The sequence below is a fragment of the Coenobita brevimanus genome, chromosome 110, assembly GCF_032717465.1.
Source record: "Coenobita brevimanus isolate Jiangsu-jjx chromosome 110, ASM3271746v2, whole genome shotgun sequence".
NCBI classification, from domain to species: domain Eukaryota; kingdom Metazoa; phylum Arthropoda; class Malacostraca; order Decapoda; family Coenobitidae; genus Coenobita; species Coenobita brevimanus.
The window spans coordinates 34,085,327-34,103,817 of record NC_137063.1 but is presented as its reverse complement, the minus strand read 5'-3'; the positions used below and the strand labels follow the sequence as shown (position 1 = coordinate 34,103,817).

The 18,491-nt window shown below is 43.0% G+C and overlaps 1 protein-coding gene across 1 annotated transcript in view; it reads right to left on the bottom strand.

Moving 5' to 3' along the window:
* Positions 1-18,491, bottom strand: part of LOC145417358 (uncharacterized) — an 80,095-nt gene that overhangs the window by 47,546 nt on the left and 14,058 nt on the right. Inside the window, exon 2 of the mRNA XM_080286033.1 lies at positions 4,941-5,111. Within this exon, the coding sequence (XP_080142159.1) occupies positions 4,941-5,111 (171 nt within the window). The remainder of the gene's footprint in view (positions 1-4,940; positions 5,112-18,491) is intronic.

Below are 18,491 nucleotides of genomic sequence, written 5' to 3'. Positions count from 1 at the left end.
CAGGCCCGACAGTGTCCAGATCCATCAGGCCATATAACACTGGTGAACCGGAGCCTGACAGTGTCCATACCCACCTGGCCATATTTTATTATAATATCGAGTATAGTACTGTGTATAACTAGGCCTGACAGTGTCCATATCTATCTGGCCGTATATTATTGCATCTATCGAGGCCTGACACTGTCCATCCCTACGTACCTATATATTATTGTGTATATCCAAAGCCTGACTCTGTCTATGTAATACTGTGTACAATATTTACTTGCTGTGTATTGTTAGGGATATGAATTGAGGCAATATATGTATAAGGTTGGTCTGCTGAGTTTTTATGCCCTGCTCCTCTTGTAGTGCGTTCTAGTTCCGGTCTCAAAAGAGAACCCCGCTCAGTGGCTAGTGTTTTTAGGACGAGAAGTTGACCTAAAAACACCCAGCATAACAGACATATTTCATACTTGTTGTTGGACTAAGAATTCCACACACAAATTCATGTCTACAGTTCACCTTTGAAACAATTTTCACTTAACAAAGTATATTAGTTTTTGAAACACATCTACTGTGTTAAGTAAGGAATCACTATATTAACCCATTCCATCCAATAATGTATTTTCTACTTTATTCTTGCATTCTCCAGATTATTTCATTTAGCTTGAAAGAGACTCTCCAAACTGGAGACGTTGGATAAAGCCCTTTCATTATTACTGGTCCATTCTAAATTTAATAAAATCATCAACATGTCAAGTGGGGTTGGTGGAGGATTAGTGCCCCCTCCCTGTAAAACAATTAACTCTAAGCCCTTGGCCACCCTGTTTGGGATACATGGTGTCTGGCAATGAATGAAAAAATGAATCAGGAGAGAGCAAATATGGAGTCAAGGAGTTAAAATATATGAAATTAACATATACTACACATGACTCCCATAAGCAGGCAGAAACTATTATAGTGTAGCTACCACACCAAATCTTAAAAAATCAGGTTAGTTCAGAAGCACATTACAGATACACCTCAATATACGATACCCCTAGATGCAATACCCCAGCTTAGCGATGGGGGTAGAAATACCACCATACCCCACCTAACGATGGTCAAACCCCAATTTAATGTCTATCTATCTATCTATCTATCTATTGCCAGACGCCTCAATCCCGTTTGGGGTGGCCACAAACAAATCGCCTCCAAGTTGCCCTGTCCCCCGCCATTTCACTGCCCTGCTCCCAACTCACACCCCCCTCTCTCATATACCTCTCCACCCCATCCCTCCATCTCATCCTCGGCCTCCCCCTCCTTCTTCCCCCCTCCACCTCACTCACATACACTCTCTTCGTCAGTCTTTCACCCTCCATCCTCTCCACATGGCCAAACCACCTCTGTGTGTTCCTCATAACGCTTCCTATCACATCCACATCCACACCACAACGCTCCTTTATATCCTCTTTCGTCAGCCTGTTTCTCCACGTGACTCCACAGGCTCCTCTTAAATAACTCATTTCCACTGCTCTCACTCTTGACTTGTGCCCTTCCAACAATGTCCAAGCTTCACTTCCGTACGTTAGAGTTGGTATCACAATACTGTCATGTAGTAACTTTTTCACTTCCATGCTCACTTCCCTGTTTCTTATCACTGCTTTCAAGGAACCAGCAACCTTTCTTCCCTGCTGTACCCTTTCAAGCACTTCACCCTCCAAACCTCCATCCTTACTCATCACACTACCCAAATACTTAAACGTACTCACATTTTCCAATTCCTCACCATCCAACCTCGCTGTACATTCACTAACTTCACCTCTCTCAAAGACCATCACTTTACTCTTCCCTACATTCACCTTTAGGTTCCGTTTCTTACACACTCTCTCAAACTCATCCACCAAGCCTTGCAGCTCCCCTTCGTCTTCACTCAACAACACAGTATCATCTGCAAACAACAGTACAGGGAGTTTCCAAACACTAACCTCTCTCACCAGGGCCACTCCAACATCCACTACCCTACCTTGTACCTCTTTTATTACCCCATCCATGTACAGATTGAACAACCATGGAGACATGACACATCCCTGTTTCAAACCAACTTCCAAAGAGAAAAATTCACTTAGTTCACCATCCACACGCATTGCAGCCTTCGCACCATCGTACATACTCTTCACAGCATTCAACAACTTCCCATCTACTCCATATAGTCTTAACACTTTCCACAATCCTTGTCTATCCACCCTGTCATATGCTTTCTCCAAATCCATGAAAGCTGCATACAACTTCTTTCCCTTCTCTCGAAACTTTTCCACTAAAGATCTAAGAATGAATATCTGATCTACACAACCTCTTCCCTTCCTAAAGCCTCCCTGTTCTTCTCCAACTAATTTCTCTGTTCTTTCTCTAACTCTGTCTATAAGTATCCTACCATACACTTTTCCTATTATACTAAGAAGACAAATGTCCCTATGATTACCAAACACTTCTTTTTCTCCTTTTCCTTTGTACAAGGGAATAATTATACCTGACTTCCAATCCTCCGGGACTCTACCTTCCTCCCAGGCCAATCTGCACATCTTCCACATCCATTCTACTACTATCTCTCCCCCATGCTTCAGCATTTCACCACACACTCCATCAATTCCTGGGGCTTTCCCCAATTTAACTTTCTTCATTGTTTCCACAACTTCTATCCTACTGATTTCTTCCTGTCTTCTCACCTCCCTCCTTCTCCCAGCCATTCCCCAGCCACTTATACTCACATTACTTCCATCCTCTACGTTCAACAATTCCTTAAAGTGTTCTCTCCATCTGCTCACTTTTTCTCCCTTCTCCACTAGTAATCTACCATTTTTATCTTTCACCCCCCTGCTAACTTCACTTCCACCCTGTCTTACTCTTTTCACTTCTCTCAGAACATTTTCTTACAGTCCCTCCACTTTACACTCAAATTCCTTCCAAATTCCTCATCCACTCTCTTCTTACTCTCTCTTACTAATCTTTTCACCTCTCTCTTTCTTTCCACATATAACTCTCTCTTCCGCCTCTCAACTTCTTCCACGCCCCTATTTCTCATCCATTCATTGTATGCTTTCTTCTTTTGTGCCACAGCCTGTTTCACCTCTTCAGTCCACCACGCTGTTCCTTGCACCCCCCTCCGTCTTCTCTTCCTTCCACACACCACATCACATGCTGCACATATTTCTTCTGTAAATATCTTACACACACCTTCCACGTCTCCCATCTGCTCCAATTCATATTTGCCCAATCATTCCTCCACTTCTCTCTTATACTCTGCCTTTTTCTCATCCTCTTGTAACCTCTCCACTCTCCTTGCAACTACTCCTTCCTCTCGTCTTTCCCTTCTTCTATTCCTCCATCTTACTTGCATCCTAATTCTGGCCACCACCAAGTAGTGGTCAGAAAGTCCACTCCCCCAACCTCTATACACTCTTGCACCCTTTGGACATCTTCGCATCCTTTCATCCACACACACATAATCAATCATTGCCTTCCTTTCATTCAGTTCACCACCCACCCTTCTCATCACTCGCCATGTATACCTGTGGATCATTTTATGCCTGAAGAGGGTATTGGCTATCACCAACCCCCTCCCAGCACAAATGTCCACTAACGCACTCCCATTCTCATCTATCTCAGCAGGCACACCCCACTCACCAACTATTCCATCCACCTTCACATTACCAACTTTACCATTCATATCACCAATCAAAAACACTCTCTCATTCCTTCCAAACTTTTCCATGCACACTTCCACATTTGTCCAGAACTCTTCTTTCACTCTTCTAGCACGATCTTGCGTTGGCGCATACACACACACAATCGCCCACATTTGTATTCCAACTTTCAACTTTACCCACACAATCCTTGACCCAACTGATCCATACTGTCTTATGCTCTTCTCCCATCTTTTACTCACAACTATACATACTCCTTCCGATTTAATGATGGGTTTTTATTTTTTTAACGGATTTTGATGATATTTTGGACTAAAATTTTGTCTTTCGGATAATTTATAAACTGTTAGATTAATGTGTCTTAGCCATAGGTGGGGTAAAGAGTGTCATTTTGGGGTACAGTTTCCTAAGCTTGATTTTTTCCAGACTCATATTTCACGATTTTCAGATTTTATTTGTTGGTTATAGTGAGTTATTTACAGGTGTTAGGCTTAGGTTAGCCTCTTTTATGGCTGTTAGGCCATTTAGATTGGCTTTAAACTTGTTTTGGGCTCATTTGGGTAGGTTTAGGACTTGGTTGGGAGTGTACCCAAGGCTCAAAAACACATCCCTATACTTTACGTGTTAAATCTACCCGGAGATACGATACCCCGCCTAAAGATGGGTTTTTACTTAACCAATTGCATTGTTAAACTGGGATATACCTGTACCTCTGTTAAGATTTCATGAAGCTACTAGTCCTCACTACATACAAAGTGAACCCTAAATAAATAACAGATGAATATATAAATCCTGTTATATTAAGAATGCTGATGGAGTCCAGTAACATAAACCCTGGAAAGCATCAGCATCTGTGAAAAAAAAAACACACACACAAAATTAACCACACTGCACCATACAGAAGTCAATACAGAACACTACTAACAAGCAGTTTTGACATGTGGATAGAATGAAGAATAAGAGGTTGACTGGGAGAATGAGCATGAGAAAGACGGAGGGGAGAGGGGGAGGGGGAGACAGAGGATGAGGACATGTGGTGGTGAGTTATATAAATACGCGTGGTTTGAGCTGGAGGAGGATTACCTAATGGTGGAGGGCAAGGTGAAATGAAGGTAATTTGTTCATGACCATTCCTCCTGGATTAGGAGATTTGCCTATAAAGAGATGGGCAGACAGTTTTGCTCTGCTGAACCAAACAGATAACAACAGAGGATGGTGGTTGATTCAGCCTCGAAATACAGTCAACTATCTATGTTAGAAATACAACATAATACTTACAGGCTCAATTAAACTCAAGTTGTCTGGTTTCTTCTGCTCCTCTTCCTCCTCATCTGTGCTGTACTCCTCTAGAGTCCCATCAGAAAAATGAAGAACTCGCCGTGGCTTCTTCATTCTTTTGCATTTGCCCTCCTCTACTTCAGACTCCACTTCTGGTTTAACACTATCATCCTGAAAATGGTCAAACACATAAGCAATAGGTACTGTACAACAACTCCCAATATTACATGCTTATATAGCTAAGGAACTCTTAATTACAAAAACAAACACTGCACAATTCACCACACTCTACAGCAAAGCTTAAGCTCAGGTTCTTTTCACTTTTCCAATAATGCTAAGTTTTTACAACAGTACTGGGATCAGATTAAAACACAATCGATTGCAAATCATAATCATGATCTCTTTTCCTACCTAGGAAAGATAAGAAAAATAAACAAGAGTGAATTATTTCCACTGATCTTGATTACAAGAGGAAAATTGTCATAGATTTACATATTTGTTTTATATGAAGGAAGGAAAGTGGGTACAGAATCTTCATGTGTCTCTAGTTCTTCAAGCAAAAATGAATCCAAGTTATAACTGGGAACTGATCCCCAACATGTTCAAGAACCTCAACCATGATATGAACCTGATGTCTATTGTAAGTTTTTATGGCAAATATGGTCTTATTATCAAACTCGTGTCATATTAACTTGACCTAAAATTGTAATCTCTCCATCTTGTGTACTGAGCCGTAATAACAGTAAATTTACAGTAGAATATGATGCTATTAAAAAAATGCACAGCTATGACACTGCCTTTTTCAACCACTCTCCTATGTGAATCAAACTGCAATAAGACAAAAATCTGGGCCAATTTAAAAAAAAAAAAAAAAAAAAAAAAAAAAACAACAACAATAGCAATCTGGGTTCACTATAAGTCTTTGTTGTAAGTTTTTTCTTTTATCATGATGTCTATAATAAAAGAGAAACTGCTTACTGATGTCACTGCATACCATCAAGTTGATTTGTCAATTTCCCCCAGTTTACAATTCCAACTGCACAATAAGAGTTGTGATACACTGAAATGCATCCCTGACTTATAATGAGGGTCACCGATATTTCAAAGACTTTGTCAAAAGATCCTCATGTGTTGTCACAAAGCATCACTTTACTACTGTACATCTAATTGTATGTATTCCTGTTAGCTTTTGTTTTTCTTTTTTCTTTTTATAAAGAAAAAAAAAGCAGTGCAAGTATAAGTGGTTGGGGAATGGCTGGGAGAAGTAGGAGGAGTGAGAGGTGAGGAAAGGATTAGTAGGATGGATGTGTGTGACACACTGAAGAATTTTAAGCGGAGAAAGCACCAGATGGCAATTGTGATGAAATACTGAAATACAGGAAAGAAAGTAAGTAAATACATTACGTAAATATGGAAGATGTACAAACTGGCCTGGAAAGAAGGTACAGTTCCAGAGGATGGGAAGTCAAGTGTAACAGCTTTACCATACGAAGGGAAAAAGAGGAAAGAAACATGTAGCTATCAGTGATATCTGAATCCAGTGTACCATGAAAGATTTATGATAGGACACTAAGTCAAAAAGAAAACCATGGTATTAGTTTTAGAGAAAGATGGCGGATTTAGGAAAGGGAGAGAGTGTGCAGATCATAATATAATCATTCTAAAATGTTTTGTGGAAAAGTGTTTTGAAAGATAAGAAGTTATATGCTGTTTTCATAAACCTGGAGAAGTATATGGCAGTACAGATAGACAAGGAATATGGAAGGTGCTAGGTTGATGGAAAGTTACTGAATGCTGCCAAGAGTATGTACGAGAGCACACACGTGTGGCACTGCATGTCAAGAGTGAACAAACCAAGTTCTTTTATTTGAATGTTGCATTGAAACAGGGATGTGTCATGCATTCATGACTGTTCAGTGTGTACTGTACAGGCACATAAACTAATTTCTTGTTACACCCTCTGTGTGTCAACCCCTTACCTACCTACTGTCCTCCAGGACCTGTTCCTGCACTGACAAATTTTCCCCAAAGGACCTACTTTCCTCATGAACCTGTTTTCCCCCTTGGACATATCAGACCCCATGTACATATTTTTGCTCATAGGTCATATTTTTCATTTTGACCTATTGTCTCCATGACCTATTTCCATTGCAGTGATGCACTTTTCCCCTTGGACTCATCTCCACTCACAGATTTATGAGAGTACCATATTTCCCCGTGGATCTATTTTTGCTCACTGGACCTTTGTTCCTGCTTGGGCTTCATGTTCCCCGTGGAGCTTGTTTTCCCTCATTGATCTATTCTTAACATGGATCTATTATTCCATTACCCATAAACCAAACCACCCACACACTCAACCCAGCCACCCACCCCATCTGCCAACCCACTCAGCCATCAACCTACCCTTACTGTCTGCCCAATCACCCCATCCCATTTCCCCACTCAACCACCCACTTACCCACTCATCCCATCTGCCCACCTGCCCACTCAACCCCACCTGCATACCCATATCCCACACCAAGCCCTCTTCCTCCCATCATCTCTAGACATCACCTTCTGCTCCCCAAACCTCACTCCCACCACATCATGGAGAGTGGTCAAAACCCTAGGTTCTGATCACCTCCCAATCATCATCACTACCAAAACCAGAATCACCCCAGCTGGCCACAAACACACATACACTAATTATAAGAGAGCCAGCTGGGAGGCCTTTGTAACTGAAACAGAACAACATTTCGAAACACTAAACAGTACACCCATCACAAACATCAACACTGCTGTGCACACTTTCAATACAATCATACAAAATGCAGACAAAAGACACATCCCTAGAGGCAACAGAAAGAGACACAACCCCAACGTCACACCAGAAATTCAAGGCCTCATCAGACAACGGGACACACTGCGACACTCCCCAACACCCCATACACAAGACACCATACAACAAATACAAGAACTCAACACTCAGATAAACAGTAAAATATCAGAACAGCAAACACTAAACTGGAAAAATTACCTCCAAACACCTGACCACAAAACAAACATCAGCAAACTCTACAAAACACTAAACAGCATCACACTTACCAAGAGCAACATCACACAATCACACGCTGCCATCACAACAACAGACACCATACCCTCAAACAAACAACAAGCAAACACTCTCATCAATCACTTTTCACAAGTCAGCCATCTGACCCCCCCATCCGGAAGACCGACGTATCATCAGACGTAAGAGACAGTTCCCCACAGACCCAGACTACGCACCTTTCACTTACAACCAGACGAAGCACATCATTAACAACCTCAAGCACTCATCTGCCTGTGGACCAGACAACATAAGCAACATTCACCCTAAACACCTAGGACCACAAGGAATACAAGCACTCACCAACATATCAAACTACACCAACATATCAAACTACAGCTACTCACACAACATAATACCCAACATCTGGAAGCATGGCAATATCATCACTATCCCTAAACCCAACGAAGACCCCACGTTACCCTCCTCACATCGCCCCATCACACTCCTCTGCACCCCCTCTAAAGTCATTGAACGACTGATACTACAACTAGTCATACCTCACATTCCCCTAGCCCAGTCACAACATGGCTTTATTCCACTACACTCCACAAACACCCTTCTTATAGACCTTACACAGAGAGTTTTCGATGGCATGAATTCAGCTAGGCCACCACACAGAACACTCCTAGTCACACTAGACATTAGCAAAGCTTTTGATGCCATCCGCTGCCACAACCTCACAAACAAAATACTCAACACAAACATGCACAATAACACAAAAAGATGGCTGGCAAACTACTTAGCAGGCAGATGTGCACACGTAACATTTGCCGGTCAGTCTTCTAACATCAGAAACTTCACAAACGGCGTCCCCCAAGGATCTGTTTTGTCCCCTACACTCTTTAATCTATACATACACGACGTACCCACACACCAAAGATACACATAGCTTCCTATGCAGATGATATAACACTTACATGTACATACCAAAACGAAAACACAGCTGCATACATCCTCCAACCTTACCTCAACACACTACACGAATGGTTCACCACAAACAGCCTCAAAATAGCCCCAGCCAAATCAACAGTGACTCTTCTCACAAACTGGACAGCAGAACACAGTCACATCCCACACCTCACCATAAACAACACTCCCCTACCACACACACACACACACACCCAAAATGCTTGGTGTAACATACAATACATCAATGTCATTTAAACAACACATCACAAACATTAAAAATAAAATAACACCAAGACTCAATGCTTTGAGGTCACTTGCCCATACAACATTCGGACACAACAAAGAAACCACCACCACAGTATACAAACTATACATACGTTCAGTGATGAATTATGCAAGCCCTGCTTGGGCTTCTAACCTGACCAAAACACACTACAACACTCTACAGACCATACAGAACAAGGCCCTAAAAATAATCACAGGCTGCACAGCTACTACACTCACAGCCCACCTACATCAAGAAACCAAAGTCCTCAAAGTCAAGGATCACCTAGACATGAGAGGCACCCAGTTTCTTGCTGCAGCCTCCAAAAACCCACAACATCCACTACGGTACATGGCAGCACATCCACCCTCACCAAGGAACATCAAAACAACACCCAGCACACGATACCATACACAAATAATGTCATCTCTCCCCCCTCTCCCACCTCAGACCAGCTTCCAGAAGCATATCCACACTCAGATCACTCGCCGCTCCATACAGTCACTTAAAGACAACACACAGCTGCATGCGTGGCCTCCTGACATCCACCCTTCTGAATCCTATCTTCCTCATGAAGACAGGGTCCACCTGGCCAGGCTGAGATGTGGGAACCATCCAGCCCTCTTAAGCTACCAGAAGAGGCTGGATGACTCTGTCGCTGATGCCTGTCCAGGATGCAACACAGCACCCCATACTATTAAGCACATTATGGAAGACTGCATTGCACACAATCACCTACGCCAACAACACAACATACACTCTTTGAGAGCTCTGTGGGAAAGCCCAGTCTTGGCCATGGCCTTCCTAAGGGACTCGGGGCTGTTTGGTCAGACTGCCTAGGGAACAGCTACTACTACTACTACCCCACCTGCCTGCCCACCCATCCTGCATACCTGTCCACTCACCTCTCTTCAATCCCCACTCAAACAACCCTGCACACCCACCACCCACCAAACTACCCATTTGGCTACCTACCTCCACCAGCAGGATGACTTGCAAATTTATACACACACACACACACACACACACACACACACACACACACACACACACACACACACACACAGGGCATAGATGTTTTTATGATATACAGTATACGGTTCTTTGAAAGCAGTGATAAGAAACAGGGAAGTGAGCATGGAAGTGAAAAAGTTACTACATGACAGTACAGTATTGTGATACCAACTCTAACGTACGGAAGTGAAGCTTGGACGTTGTTGGAAGGACACAAGTCAAGAGTGAGAGCAGTGGAAATGAGTTATTTAAGAGGAGCCTGTGGAGTCACATGGAGAGACAGGCTGATGAATGAGGATATAAAGGAGCGTTGTGGTGTTGATGTGGATGTGATAGGAAGCGTTATGAGGAACACACTGAGGTGGTTTGGCCATGTGGAGAGGATGGAGGGTGAAAGACTGACGAAGAGAGTGTATGTGAGTGAGGTGGAGGGGGAAAGAGGGAGGGGGAGGCCGAGGATGAGATGGAGGGATGGGGTGGAGAGGTATATGAGAGAGGGGGGTGTGAGTTGGGAGCAGGGGAGTGAAATGGCGGGGGACAGGGCGACTTGGAGGCGATTTGTTTGTGGCCACCCCAAACGGGATTGAGGCGTCTGGCAATAGATAGATAGATAGATAGGCTCTGACAGACAGCTGAAAACAGATAGCCAGTCAGCCAGAGAGAGAGACAGACAGACAGAGACAGACAGACAGACAGACATATATATATGGATATATTATCACTTAAGGATGTGACAAATAAGATGAATAATACTTGAAAGAAGATATGAACTGGAAAACTGAGCTTTCATCTATACTTCAAATATCTTCTGGGTGTCTCTTGTCTGCTGATGATACTAGGTGGAGGCATCCATCACCCACTCACTTGATGTAGTGCTAACTACTACTTGCTTCAGGATTATCATTCTTTTTCTGTGTCTTCTCTCCTCTCTTCCTATCGTCTCATCCTTCCTGTTGTTATTTATTACTCTTCTTTCCATTTCAGGAAGCTCTGCACTGAGTGACATGACATAAGATTTCCTGTAACTCAGGAAACATTTATAATGCTATGAGGTAACCATACAGCCAAACGAAGGGGGCACTCAGTGGAGCACATCTCTCTGACTAGTGCAACGTAATTTCCAAACCACACTTCATAATGATATAGGGTTTTTCATCACTGATTAGGGTTTCACAAAAAGTGTTTCCAGATCCAGAATCTGTAATACGATCCAGACTGGTCCGAAAAGTTAATCGACTGTTTCCTGGGACATGGGCTATCTACCCACCAAATTTGGTCCAAATCTCTCTTTTAGTTTTTGAGTAATCCTGCTAACAGACAAACTAATAAACCGGTGAAAATATACTCTCCTTGTTGGAGAGAATAATGGGCTGATGTGGATCCTACTATGGTATCCCTGTTAACTGGGTGGAGACAAATGCAGCTTCCACCCAGGAACCAAACCTCCACACTAATCCCCACACTTAGCTGTGGCGAAGCACTGTCAGCCACGTGGGACAGCCCTACAGTAGGGGCTGACTGCCCGCAGCTGAAGGGTCTGCTCGATCAGACTTTGATAGCACAATAACAACTGTTTTGCTAACTGAAGATGAGTCGGAGTTGCAAGGCTTGGCGACTGAGCTTCGAAGTGTCTAAGAAACAAAATCTACAAGTAAATGTGGCAAAAAGTAATGTTATGCTCTTTGAGATTAATGAACTCAAGAGTGTGCTGTGAGGCTAAATGATCAGGAAATGATGAAAGTGAGTGCTTTCAAAATGTTTAGGTACTGTGATGAGCAAGGATGGAGGTTTGAAGGATGAAATGCATGAAATGGTACAGCAGGGAAGATAGTTTGCTGTCTCACCAAGAGCAGTGATATGAAAGAGGGAAGTGAGTAAGGACAGAAAAAAAAAATTGCATGACAGTACTGTATTAAGATCCCCACTCTGACATATGGAAGTGAAGACTGGATTGAACAGGAAAGCCACAAGTCAAGAATGAAAGGGGTACAAATTAGTTATAAGACAGGAGCATGTGGAACTACATGAAAAGACAGACTGACAAATGAGGAAGTGAAGGAGTACTGTGATGTTGATGCAGATGTGCCGGAAACCATACGATTATGAGAATCTATCTATCTATCTATTGCCAGACGCCTCAATCCCGTTTGGGAAGTACCCTGAAATGGTTTGGCCATGTAGAGGAACTGCAGAATGAAATACTGACTAGGAGAGTGTGTGTGAGTCAGGTGGAGCGGGGGAAGGGTAAGGAGGGGACTGATGATGTAATGGAGGGATGAGGTGGAAAGGTATATCAGTGAGGGAGTGTGAAATAGGGAGAGGGTAGCCTGATGACAGAAGACAGAATGGCATGGAAACAATTTGTGACCATTCTTTCTGGGATTAAGGTGTCTTGGTGATACATATATAGGATGGCAATATATTACCATTATTCTTCATAAACTCAATGGGTCATATTATCATTCAGTAAGGAGACTCCCTAGCACCTCTTCCTCATGAAAATATTTTTGAATCTGGCTGGTTATTATACAGTAATCCCACATTTATCCGAAGTGCAGTATCCAGACCTGTTCATTATCCAGATACTGGACCTTGGCTCTATTAAGCCATTATCCCAATTTAGTTGCTATTATCTGAACATAAAAGTTCCTGAAAACTTTGGCCGGCCAGCCGACATGTTCAAACATTCAGTGTTGTGGCCGCTAGGCTTGATCCGTGAGTGGGAAATAGGGCATAACCCACAACCAGAGCTCATCTGCCTGTGGACCAGACAACATAAGCAACATTTACCTTAAACACCTTGGACCACAAGGCATACAAACACTCACCACCATATCAAACTACAGCTATTCACACAACATAATACCTAACATCTGGAAGCATGGCATTATCATCACTATCCCTAAACCCAACAAAGACCCCAAGTTACCTTCTTCACACTATCCCATCACACTCCTCTGCATCCCCTCTAAAGTCACTGAACAACTGGTACTACAACTAGTTACACCTCACATCCCCCTAGCTCAATCACAACATGGCTTTAGGACACTACACTCCACAACCACTCTTCTTACAGACCTTACACAGAGAGTTCTTGATGGCATGAATTCAGCTAGGCCACCACACAAAACACTCCTAGTCACACTAGACATCAGCAAAGCTTTTGATGCCATCCGCTGCCACAACCTCAAAAACAAAATACTCAACACAAACTTGCACAATAACACAAAAAGATGGTTGGCAAACTACTTAGCTGGCAGATGTGCACATGTAACATTTGCCGGTCAGCCTTCGAACGTCAGAAACTTCACAAATGGCATCCCCCAAGGATCAGTTTTGTCCCCTACACTCTTTAACCTATACATACGTGACATACCCACACCCCACACACCACAGATACACATACTGTAGCTTCTATGCAGATGATATAACACTTACACATACACACCAAAATGCAAACACAGCTGCACACATCCTCCAACCTTACCTCAACACACTGCACGAATGGTTCACCACAAACAGCCTCAAAATAGCCCCAAACAAAATTACAGTGACCCTTCTCACAAACTGGAGAGCAGGACACAGTCACATTTCACACCTCACCATAAACAACACTCCCCTACCACACACACACACACACACACACACACACACAAAATCCTTTGTGTAACGTACAATACATCAATGTCATTTAAACAACACATCACAAACATTAAAAATAAAATAACACCAAGACTCAATGCCCTGAGGTCACTTGCCCATACAAAATTCGGACACAATGAAGAAACAACCACCACAGTGTACAAACAGTATAATATACATTCAGTGATGAATTATGCAAGCCCTGCTTGGGCTCCTATCCTCACTAAAACACACTACAACACTCTACAGACCATACAGAACAAGGCCCTAAAAATAATCACAGGTTGCAAAGCTATTACACCCACAGACCACCTACATCAAGAAACCAAAGTCCTCAAAGTCAAGGATCACCTAGACATGAGAGGCACCCAAATTCTTGCTGCAGCCTCCACAAACCCACAACATCCACCACACCATATGGCAGCACATCCACACACACCAAGGGACATCAAAACAACACCCAGCACATGATATCATACACAAATACTGTCATCTCTCCCCTCCCCCCCCCCCTGCCCGCCTCAGACCAGCTTCCAGAAGCATATCCATACTCAAATCACTCGCCACTGCATTCAGTCACTTAAAGACAACACACAGCTGCAAGCATGGCCTCCTGATATCCAACCTTCTGAATCCTGTCTCCCTCGTGAGGACAGGGTCCCCCTGGCCAGGCTGAGATGTGGGCATCATCCAGCCCTCTTAAGTTACCAGAAGAGGCTGGATGACTCCTTCGCAGATGCCTGTCCAGGATGTAACACAGCACCCCATACTACTAACCCTCCAAGGCATGTTGACGTGAATCGCATTTGTTGTGGTTTGGTATATAAACGCACAAAGACGCAAATCGCATTGTTAAGCAGAAAAAATGCCATCAAAAGGAAAGTTTTCGGCCGATTTGAGTCAAATTTTGGTGCGTTCTAGTGGGTGCGTCTCTCTTCCAAGGTAAACACTTGGCAACACTGTGACTGCTCTGATGAGACAATGCACAGCAGAAAAACCTCAGTATCTCACAACCAGTCGGGCTGAAGGGTAGCGCTGCTGTCAGTCATCCCTTTAAATCCACCGTTTTCCCCCTCCCACCTGAGGCAGATGCCATTATTGAAATAATGTGATTGTACAGTGTTTTTTACTATAATGTGATGTGATTGTGTCTATGGAACATAGATATATTGTTTGTAATGCATTGGGGCCCGTTATCAGCCGTTAGGCCTAGAGGCAAGAGTGTGGTTTGTTATAACGGGGTTTCCACTCTGCTTCACCCTGCCCATAAATGATGTGAGTATTTTACCTTTATAATGAAGCCAGTATTTATATTTTGTGAAACATATAGTGCCTAGATTAGTGAAATAACTGACCTACCATAGCAGGCGTTATGTATGCCATAGAGATATGCCATAGTCGCTATGGAAACAAGCAGTCACATACGCCACAGAGTCTGGAAGGGAATAATATTGGAGGTTGGGATGGAATCATGTGATAGTGTTTTATATTTATACAGCATATGGTTCAGTGTGAAATATACGTATAAAATACAGTAATCTCTGTACTTTCTGGACGCCCACTTTCCGGACACCCCACTTACCGGACATTGTGGGCCTGGACCTTTAGAACCCATAAATGGCCAAAAAAAGGAAAAAATCCCCAAAAAATCCGAATTTTTTCCCACCCGTAATTTGAAATTACCGCGCGGCGTCGAACAGCTGTTACGCCATGGACCCTTCACCCCTTCCTTCCTCCCCCCTCCCCCCTCCCCTGTCAGGGTTGCCATTTGGTATTTTTCATTACCAAATGTGGGCCGGCCAATTTGGTAATGAAAAATTCGTATGGTAATGAATCAGAATAATGCAATACCAAAAAGAAATTTTCACATGTGTGAGGATACACAGGATGGAGATGGTGGATTGTTTGCTCTCTCTGATTAATCTGCTAGTCTATATAGCGTGAAAATAATCAACACACTGTTAAGTATAAGAAGAGTGATTACATGAATTTCCACTTGTATATATAATTAGTGAAGAATAAATGCTAGCTTTACGAATTTGGTAATGAAAAGTTAAATTTGGTAATGAAAATTGAGGAGTTTGGTAATGTGGCCATTGCGATCTGGCAACTCTGTTACCCCATCATCAACAGTCACAGCCTACTGTAACTCCAATTGAGAGCAGATGCTCATCGTAATGGAAGCCACATGTGCTCATTTTTTGTAAATAAACAGTGAATAAACTGCAATACCTCGCCACTAGACCACACGGGAATTTACAGTGTTGTGCAGTGTTAAGAAATTAGAATTTAGAGTGCAAAGGATTAACTGTGGAGTGCACACTGGCGGTTGAAACTGGTCTGGTGCAATTAACAATGTGCAGTGTTAAACAATTATAACTCACAGTGCAAAGAATTACCGTAAGTGCAGCACAACACTGGATTACTGTACGTGCTTCAAGAGCATTTTCACCATTGCCAAAGCCAGAGAAGGCAGCTGTAAGTACCCTGGCTGAGGTACAGCCACTTCTAATTCCTAATTCTTTGGTTCCTTTTCATTTATTTCATGCTTTATGTCCATTACTGGTGTGAATAGGGTCATAAATAGGTTTAAATATGTGCTATGCATGTCTGGTAGGGAGTTATTTAGGTGGCTTTCAAAGTTAGGCTGGGTTAGGGTCCTGAAGTACCAGTCCAGGAGCCAGGGACTTGTTGTAAGTACACTCAATCCTCGTAAACCGTGGCAGTTTGGGTCTGGACCAGTGCCGCGGATTACAAATTCCGCAGTTTATAAATAATAACTCTTATGTGAAAAATTAATTAGGGTCTGGACTTTGGCCAACCACCCCCCAAAGCACCCTACCTACACCTATCTAGGCACCATCAAACACAAACATACAAATTTAGGAATATTCATTGCATGTATTTAATAGAAATAAGCAAGGAAGGGATCTCACCTTAATCCTATGACGATATTGCTCAAGTGAACGAAGTGGGATGGTGTTGGGAAGAACTTAGAACCTCTCAGCATGAGGTGGGGGTGCTCCCTTATGCTGTTCTCCCTTCTCCAGCTCCTCAGCCTCCCTCAGGAAGCCCTCAAAGTCTGCCTGGTTTTGTTTTGGTTTCTCCCTGGTTTTGTAGATCGTCCTTATGGTCGACTCGTTCCTCCCATATTCTTTCATATGGCTTGCAAACTTCTCTCCCTTCTCAACACGACAAATGAGCTCCAAATGTTGACTGTACGACAACGGCAGCTGCTTCTTGATGCCACAGGGCTTAGAGTGCTTCTTCGGGGGCTCAGGAGGGTCCATGGAAGGCAGGAGGTGGGGGGAAAGTGCACAAAAAAAGGCAGGTAGCTCTCGTACCACACGGTGATGCTCTGTACTGTGCGGGTTGGCGGGCAGAACAACAACAACATGGCGGCATTAGTATGCACACTTGCCACCAGGGACGGGTGGTGATTGGTTGTTGGGTCGCGGTTATCAAACTGAATGCCGCGGTTTACGATTCTCCTCAGAAAAGGCCCACTTCGGTGCCTAGATCCGCGATTTTCATGACTTAACAGCGGTTTAAGGGTGCTGGCAGTCTGACAGCCACTTTGCCGCGGATTACGAATCCGTGGTTTATAAACACGCGGTTTACGAGGATTGAGTGTACCCAGAATGTTTAATATTGTATAAACTCACCTCTAAAACCCTCATTCTCTGGTTCTTTTGCATTTATTTCAGTCTTTTATGTCCCTTATTGGTGTGATTTGGGTCTTAAATAGGTGCTATGCATGTCCAGTAGGGAGTTGTATAGGTGTTTTTCTGAGTCAGGGTAGGTTAGGGTCCATAAGTACGAGTCCAGGAGGCTGGGGCCCACTTTCCGGACATGCTTTTGGCTCTATTACATCGGAAAGTGCAGGGATTACTGTAGTGGGGTGAGTGTTCGTTGAGAAATATTGCGTGCACTGATTGACTTAGCTCAAAGCTAGGGCAAGTATCAGAGACAACAAATACACCACACAATCACAGACTTCAGTGAAAAGGTATTGTACCAGTCTCAGACAGTGCTATATTGCGTATGGTCTAGTGTGAAACATACGAATAAAATAGTTAGGTAAGTGTTCACCTGAAATGTTGCATGCATTGACTGACTTAGTGAAAACCTAGCACAAGGATAAGAGACAAGAAACATGCCACACATATACACGTATGTCGTGCAGTGAATGTTCGTGGAGAAATCTATTGTGTGCATCGCATGTGTAGTGCAAGGAGGAGAGAACAAAATATGCCACACACACACACACACACACACACACACACACACACACACACACACACACACACACACACATACGCTCACCCACACACACACACACACACACACGCTCACACACTACATAACTCCTCGTCTTCAAACCCATCAAGGTCCTGTCAACATCTCAACACCTCTGGAGGAAGTGAGTTATCCGTATTTTTTTTACTTGTATATTGACCTATTTCTATATTTCTATATTTTTTACACAAATAAGTATTGTTTTTTACATATACACATATAAGATGGAAGAAAGTTCAGCTTCAGTATCACTACCTAGCAAAAAGACTGGTGGTCATGTCAAGTTTCTGAGAGCACTATCTAAAAGCTTATGATATTTTACATGTATACT